General features: G+C 45.2%; 1 protein-coding gene across 2 annotated transcripts; it reads right to left on the minus strand.

Moving 5' to 3' along the window:
* Nucleotides 1-2008: 2008 nt before the first annotated feature.
* On the minus strand, nt 2009-8063 carry lhfpl4b (LHFPL tetraspan subfamily member 4b). 2 transcript variants are annotated; one of them, XM_061735705.1, is made up of 7 exons: nt 7701-8063; nt 5831-6051; nt 4552-4756; nt 4077-4156; nt 3022-3161; nt 2862-2943; nt 2009-2776 (listed from the first exon to the last, which is right to left on the minus strand). In XM_061735705.1, the coding sequence occupies exons 2-6, from the start codon at nt 6047-6049 to the stop codon at nt 2907-2909; spliced, it is 681 nt and encodes a 226-aa protein (XP_061591689.1). In that variant the 5' UTR covers nt 6050-6051; nt 7701-8063; the 3' UTR covers nt 2009-2776; nt 2862-2906. The 2 variants fall into 2 exon arrangements, with proteins under 2 accessions (XP_061591689.1, XP_061591688.1); XM_061735704.1 differs by having other exon boundaries at nt 3022-3169.
* Between the last annotated feature and the right edge of the window lie 305 nt (nt 8064-8368).

The raw sequence follows: 8368 nt of genomic DNA on the forward strand, positions 1-8368 counted from the left end.
AGGTGGTCTATAGCAACACCCTATAAGAAATGGTTTGGTGTGAGGTAAGTGTATTTGAATCCAAAGAGCCTCAATAGCTGAATTTAAAAGATCTTCTCTTATCTTAACAGGTATATGGTTCTGGATGTATATTGCCACGCCACCACCATAGCTGTTTCTATCATTTCTAAAAACATTATATCGTGAAACAGCAATTTCACTTACATCTACTGATTGATCTAAGTGAGTTTCTGAAATAGCAAGTATGTGTAAATTTTCATCTTCTAATAAGGATGACACCTCATGAACTTTATGTTTAAGACTGCATATATTAAGATGAGCTATCCTTAATCCTTTTATTCTTAATCCTTTCCTTGTATTACGGGAGATGCTTAATAAGTTTGTGTTTGTTTATCTGGACGATATCCTGATCTTTTCTCATAGTTTGAGACAACATGTATCCCAACTCCGAGCAGTGTTTAATTTACACCGGAACCGCTTATTTTTCAAAGATGAGAAATGTGAGTTTCACAGTTCCATGGTCTCCTTCTTAGGGTTCGTCTTCTCAGCTGGCCACTGAGATGGATCCATTAAAGGTTTCAGGAATGGCTGAGAGCCAAAACTCCGAACAGAAGCAGTTAAAACGTTTTTTAGGGTTTGCCAATTTCTGAAGCAGGTTCAAGAGAAACTACAGCTTCATCTTGGCACCTCTGCACCAATTGACTAACATTAAAAGGCCTTTCCAGTGGACAGAAGCTGCCGAGACAGCCTTCATTGGTCTGAAGACACAATTCACCTCAGCCCTGATCCTTCAAATGCCGGACCCACAGCAGCAGTTCATAGTCGAGCTGGACACCTCAGCTTCAGGGGTAGGGGCTGTCTTGTCATGACGATACACCAATGATGATAAGACGTACCCCTTTGCATTCTTTTATAGGTTGCTGACCCCAACGGAAGAAAATTATATCACGGATCAAGAACTGTTGGTGGTAAATAGCCCTGGAGGAATGGCGACACTGGCTGGAGGGAGCTACCCAACCATCGTGTGGACGGCTGACAAAACCTTGTAGTATCTGATGTCAGCTAAACATTTTGCTTTCTCCCTGATTTATCGCCCAGGCCCACAGAGTCAGAAACCCAATACTCTGTTGCGACAAATAGTTCCCCCAGGGCAAGATTCATCAGAGATGGAGGACTTCGTTCTTCCTGTTTTGGTGAGATTACGACTCAGTCAAGTACAGGTCGAAGAGGAGGTACAACGGGCATCGTCCGGAAGGATGTTTGTCAGTGCAACCTAACCTCCGCTCTAAAGTCCCTGATCCTTTGTCATTCATCTCATCTAGCCTGCCGCTCTGGAAAAGCTCATTCCTTGTACTTGGTGGAGGAGCGGTTTTGTTGACCCTCCCACTGTCCCGATGTCAGTAGCTTTTGTCTTGGCCAGCCCGGCATGTGCTCAGTCCACGATGCCTAGCCAGTATCCGGCAGGGTACCTGCACCCCTTGTCTATTCTACAAAGACCCTGGTCTCATATCTCTATGGACTTCGCATTCGGCCTTCGTCCCTCGTCCCTCCAAAGGTAAGAAGGTGATCTTGACAATAGTGGATTGTTTCTCTAAAATGGCTTATATTATTGCTCTCTCTAAATTGCATATGTCCAGAGAAATTATGGAACTCCTGGCAATCCATCTTCTCCGGTTTCATGGACTCCCTCTGGACATAGTTTCGGACCAGGGGCCACAGTTTACTTCAGGGCTGGGGTAGTAGAAGTCTAAAGGTTAAAGAGGTGGGCTTGGGTCTGAAGGACCCAGGTTCAATCCCTGAAGCATCTTCCCCCCTAAAGGGGAGTTTTTCCTTGCCACTATTTGGCATAAGGTTTTTCTCCCACTAGGGGAGTTTTTACCTGCCATTTTTTATGTTATGTTTATGTAATAATTGCTCAGTGCTCATGTTCTGGTTCTCTGGAAAGCACCTAGAGACAACTTCTGTTGTAATAGACGCTATATAAATACAAGTGAACTGAATTGAATCGTTGTTATGATGACAACTTTATTAGATTATACCCATGAGGACACGTGGACGTGGATGTGGACATCGTCAGCATGAGCGTGTGCTGTAATTCCTCCTACAGCCGCTACCCATGCTGCTCTGCGGCGTTACCATGGTAACACAGTCACTGATACGTCAGGGTCTGAAAAGGGAACTCAGAAGGCTAAAAACAAGCTGACCTGCTACCTGATACCAAACACAAGTACTAGCGTTAACTGGACCTCTCTACCCCAGACAAATTCATTACCCATCAGCCCTGGCCGGGAAGCCCTTCCCCGCAGTCCCCCAGAACCTGCTACGTTCCACGTTTCGAGGAGCTTCTGGGTGAAAACGTGACGATTCTCTCCATTGCCGTGATGTCTGCGTTTTAAAGCGGCAGGGATCTGAGTACAGATGTTCTACAAAGAGTAACAACTAAAAACTGTAGTCCAAGTCCAGCTGGGGTCATGATGTAAAACAGGACTGCCCACGGGTGTGAACCTCAGTCACCTTCATCCTCTCCATCTTCGCAGCCTTCATTTTTCTTTCATGGAGACAAAGACAGACTGAAAATAAGGACTCTAACCAGAAGGAGACCGAATCCTGGACACAGACTCGTGTTGTGGTTTCAGCTGATGCAGACACTGACCATGAAAGCTTACTACCATTACTGGAAAAGCTGAAATATGATGGCGTTTCTTAGTCTTTAAATGTTTCTCAGTGATGATGATGATGGAGAGACCAGGAGACCGAAGAACTGCAGACCACGTCCCTGAGGAGTGACGCAGAAGAAGAGTCAGCAGGACAGAAACATCTGAAGCTTCAAGAGACAGAACGACGAAGAAGAAGAGACTCACCTGGAGACGTCTCACCTGGATACGTCTCACCTGGAGACATTTCACCTAGAGACTCAGGCGGTCATCAGCAGACCTGCGGTCACTGCACAAACACAAGGACAGTCTCAGAATGATGCAGGGACCATTTTACAATGTTAACCTTCGTCCTCCTCATCCTCACCGTCCTGGGTGTCTGGCGGCAACAGCGCGTCCTGTCTGTTGGCCAGAACGAACGCCAGAGTGGCCAAGATGGCATAGTCCAGAACTCCAAGGATGGCCAGGATGTAGGCCCAGTGGACAGAGCAGTTTCCTGGAGAGAAGCTGCTCACCTGGAGGACGACCCAGTTAAGTAATCAGATTACACATCATTTACCGCTAAACGCTCCACACGCTAACGCTAGCTCCGATACGCAAAAGGTCCTGTGCCGACCTCCAGGGTCCAGATCCAGAACCATATCAGGACCATTCCAGGACCTTCCAAGCTGAATAACTGGACTGCTCACTGACAACTAACAGACAGAGCTTCAGCTGGACGGTTAGGGACATGTCCATTCATCATTTGTGCCACTAACTGTTGTCTTCTTTTGTTTTTCCATATATAATCAGAATAAATGTGAGACATGTCCGGATGATCTCCTCACCGCTGTGAAGGGGACCACTTCCAGACCTCAGGACATACAGTACTGTCTCAGAAAATTAGAATATTGTGATTTTCTGTAATGCAATTACAAAAACAAAAATGTCATACATTCTGGATTCATTACAAATCAACTGAAATATTGCAAGCCTTTTATTATTTTAATATTGCTGATCATGGCTTACAGTTTAAGAAAACTAAAATATCCTATCTAAAAAAAATTGAATATTCTGGGAATCTTAATCTTAAACTGTAAACCATAATCAGCAATATTAAAATAATAAAAGGCTTGCAATATTTCAGTTGATTTGTAATGAATCCAGAATGTATGACATTTTTTTAATTGCATTACAGAAAATAAAGAACTTTATCTACCAAGAAACTACCAAGAAAAATCAACCAGTTTAGTGCCTGGAGGACAACCATGACAGTGGTTAGAGGACAACTGGGTTAGTGGCTGCAGGACAACCATGATAGTGACTGAAGGACAACCGGGTTAGTGGCTGGACGTCAACCAGCTGGAGGACAACCGGGTTAGAATTAAAGAGAGAACGATGATTGAAAAGAGGCTGAAATGTTTAAAAATGCATCCTCCTCACCGAGTCTCCGCACAGAGCTCTCATCTCTGGACTCTCCCACGAGTCCGGGAACAGAAGACACGCCAGGGCGAGACAGAAACCTGTTGGCAAAGGAGATGAGGGGAGACAGCAGAGCAGATGTCAGAGGAGACCAGACAGGAGACAACGGAGGAGACAACGGAGGAGACAACGGAGGAGACGACAAAGCTTAGCATCATAGTCTAGCAAAAGCTCTGACTGGAACCACTAACAGAACCCCAGTAGTACCAGTAGAACCAGTAGAACGGGGCCACTGAGTGGTTAGAGTTAAAGCAAGCAGCCCATGTACTGAGGCTACAGTGCTGCAGTGGTTACAGGTTTGAGTCTCAGCCTGCGCCCCTTTGCTGCATGTCGACCCATTCTCTCTCTCTACCCCATTCCTGGCTACACCTTGAATAAAGGCTACGAAAGCTGCAAAAAAATCTTTAAAAAAGAACCAGTAGAACCAGTGACCCACCTGCGGTCAGCTGCAACCAGGCACAGATCTTGTAGACCGTTGCGGCGCTACAGAACCGGAAGAGACACAAACAGAAGACGCTGGTCCACACCGCCCACAGAGAAACGCAGACCAACACCGCCACTGACTGGAAACACGGCAGCGGGGACAGACTGGACAGACCGCCACGACAGTCGGGGACAGGCCAGTCCGACTCCAAACACACCTGTCCACACACACAGGTACAGTTAGTGTTTTTACACGTGTTTACACGTATTTATATATATTTACATGTATTTATACACGTTTACATGTTTTAGATGTATTTAGACGTATTAACACAGTTACACGTGTTTACACATATCAAGGAATATTTATACGTATTTACACGTTTTAAGGTGGATTTACACATTTACACGTATTTATACACGTTTACACGTATTTACATGTGTTTACACATATTTACATGTATTTACACACGTTTAAACGTATTTGCACACGTTTAGATGTATTTACACACATTTACACGTGTTTACAGTTATTTACATGTATTTAGGCGTATTTACACATAGTTACGCGTATTTACATGTGTTTACACTTATTTAGGCGTAGTAACACATTTAAAAATATTTAGGCCTATTCACACACGTTTACACGTATTTATAAGTGTTTCTACTACTACATGTATTTACGCGTATTTACACGTTTAGACGTATTCACACGTATTTACGGGTTTACACGTATTTATACAAGTTTACACGTATTTACGGATATTTAAATGTATTTACACAGGTTTACAGGTGTTTACACTTATTTCCACGTCTTAACACACGTTTACACGTATTTAGGCGTATTAACAATTATTTACGCGTATTTACACACGTTTACATGTATTTATGCATACTTACATGTACATGTATTTAGACATATTAACACACATTTAGGCGTATTTACAAATATTTATGTTTACATGTGTTTAGGCGTATTTACACGTTTTTAGGCCCAACCTGTATTTAGGCATATTTACACGTATTTACGCGTGTTTATGGATATTTACACGTATTTACGCGTATTTACACACATTAACACGTATTTAATTACAAAAGCACCGGGATTGTCCGCTCCATTGATAGGTGTTCATGGGAACTAGGAATCTTCCCTGTTGACTTCAATGTAGATAAAAGAGGAGAAGTATGAGGTCTCATACGTTCACAGTAGAACTGGTGTCTTGGCTCTGTGGTTTTACATTTACTGTGATCCGCTGGGATCGGAAGGCAAGAATTTAGGGTCATTGTCTCACCTCAAAAAGTCCCATGGTGCCGCTGGGCAGCGACGGCCCTGCCTGCTGCGTCCTGGTGTACGTGGTGCCGACCCAGGACGGCTGCACCAGGATGACCACCTGGATGATGGCGAAGCAGAGCGTGCACACAGCCCAGAGGACACCGACGGCACGGGCGCTCCGCACGAACTCCGTCTGGTAGAGACGGGAGAGGTCGGCGAGGCCAGGCGACACCGACATCACTGAAACGGAGAAGATGTCCCGTTTACAATAAAGAAGAGGTACCAAGTACCTCGTCCAGAAGATAAACGATCAGAACCAGGGAGCTGGTGGCGTGCGAGGAATTCAATTCAATTCAATTCAATTTTATTTATATAGCATCTATTACAACAGAAGTTGTCTCTAGGCGCTTTCCAGAGACCCAGAACATGACCCCCGAGCAATTATTACATAAACATAACATAAACAATGGCAGGTAAAAACTCCCCTAGTGGGAGAAAAACCTCAAGCCAAACATGGAGGAATGTGGTGGTGATGGACACCACGGTGAGATGACAACATCTGGACAGAGATACAGTATGGTACCAGGTCACGTTGCCCAGAGGTGGTCCAGAAGGTCTGCAGCAGGGTTTCCCAACCCAGGTCCTCAGGACCCCCGTTCCTGTTTCAGCATCAGCAAACCTGGTTCTGATTAACGGTCGTCAACAACTCGTCACCAAGGTCTGGACACATCTGTTAAGGACCGGTAGGACCGGGTAGCGTCTGGAACATGCAGGGCCCGTAGGACCCGGGTTAGGAAACCCTGTTGGACATCCCTGTAAGATCAAGGGGGAACATGTGGTTATAAAGCCACCATCAGTCCAGGGGGCCGTTATAGTTCCTGTACTGACCACCAGGGGCCAACTCCAAACTGGAGACCACAACCAGGTCTAGGTTGGTCTGGAATTGTTGAGCTGAGCAGGAGAACTTAGCTTCACCAGGTGAAGGTTAACTGGAGGCAGGGTTGCCACCCGTCCCTTGAAAAACGGAATCGTCCCGTATAAACTAAAGTAGGCGTCCCGTATGGAGCTGAAAAGTGACGCACTTTGTCCCGTATTACTGTGAGAGTCAAAAAATAGTCATAAAATGCCAATGGAAAAAAGCATTGAGCTGTTGACTTTTTTTCTTCTGTTTTACTACAACTGTAGCCTACAGTCATGGCCTTTGAGGCACAAATATGTTTACAAGTTTTCTACAGACAGAATGGATGTTCTGCTTTCTTTCTATTGTTTTATATTCATTTATACAATTTGAAGTTAAGCAGGGCATTTTTCTGTTTTAAAAATATACTTTATATATATATATATATATATATATATATATATATATATATATATATATATATATATATATACGTGTGTGTGTGTGTGTGTGTGTGTGTGTGTGTAAAAAATATTATATATGTTATATATTTTAAATTGATTATATATTAAAATGCATACATATGCTTTAGGTTTTCACCAACTTGGTATTAACCATGAATATGTATGCAGACAAAAAAAAAAGAAAGATGTTGGCAACCCTAACTGGAGGCTTCAAACCCGCTGGTCTCTGGCCGCTGGCTCCTCCAGCCAGGACCTGCAACCTTCCAGCCTCAACCGGACTCTTCCAAGCGGAACTGATTTCTAAATGGTTCTAAATACGATTTTAATGTAAAATCTATAAATATCATGGTCTTCCGTCCTGAAGGATCCGCATCCCACCAAAAACGACTGACGGAAGCGGCCGTTTAAAAGCCGCTCACGGAACCGTCGACCATCTGCAACACCAGCAGCAGCTCCGACCGGCTGACGTCACACCATCAACAACGGGATTGACCGACACGCACGAGCACACGAACACAAGAACCCACCTGCAGCAGCACGAGATACACCTGTCCTCTGTCCGTCTGCAGGAGCCGGACCAGAAGGGTGGTTGAGGGGATGGAGGGGAGGATGCAGGGGAGGATGCAGGGGAGGGTAAAGAGGAGGCTGCAGAGGATGAAGAGAAGGATGCAGAGAAGGATGCAGGGGAGGGTAAAGAGGATGAAGAGAAGGATGCAGAGAAGGATACAGGGGAGGGTAAAGAGGATGAAGAGAAGGATGCAGAGAAGGATACAGGGGAGGGTAAATATGAGGATGCAGAGAATGAAGAGGAGGCTGCAGAGAAGGATGCAGGGGAGGGTAAAGAGGAGGCTGCAGAGGAGCAGGATGTGTCCTAGTCCGGGACGGCTGAATGAACGCGCTGATGAGAAGATGGAGGTCTGACGGCGGCACCGCGGCAACAGCTGTCCTGATGTTGCAGCTGCGCCTCCTGCTGGAGGACGGAGGAACTGCAGCAGCGTTTAACCCCTTCAGTCCCGAAACAGAAACCAGGAACCTGCGGGTCCACAAAACCACATCTGCACCGCCAACAGGACTCGGACTGGTCTCCACTTGTACTGCTTCTGGTAGTGAGACACCAGTTTCAGACGTGTGTGGTTCAGACTACTGCAGGCGTCCTTTAGACATTTTTAGTGTCGTTGCTTTCACCGTTTCAGAA

The sequence above is a fragment of the Cololabis saira genome, chromosome 12 (assembly GCF_033807715.1).
Source record: "Cololabis saira isolate AMF1-May2022 chromosome 12, fColSai1.1, whole genome shotgun sequence".
In the NCBI taxonomy this organism is placed as follows: domain Eukaryota; kingdom Metazoa; phylum Chordata; class Actinopteri; order Beloniformes; family Belonidae; genus Cololabis; species Cololabis saira.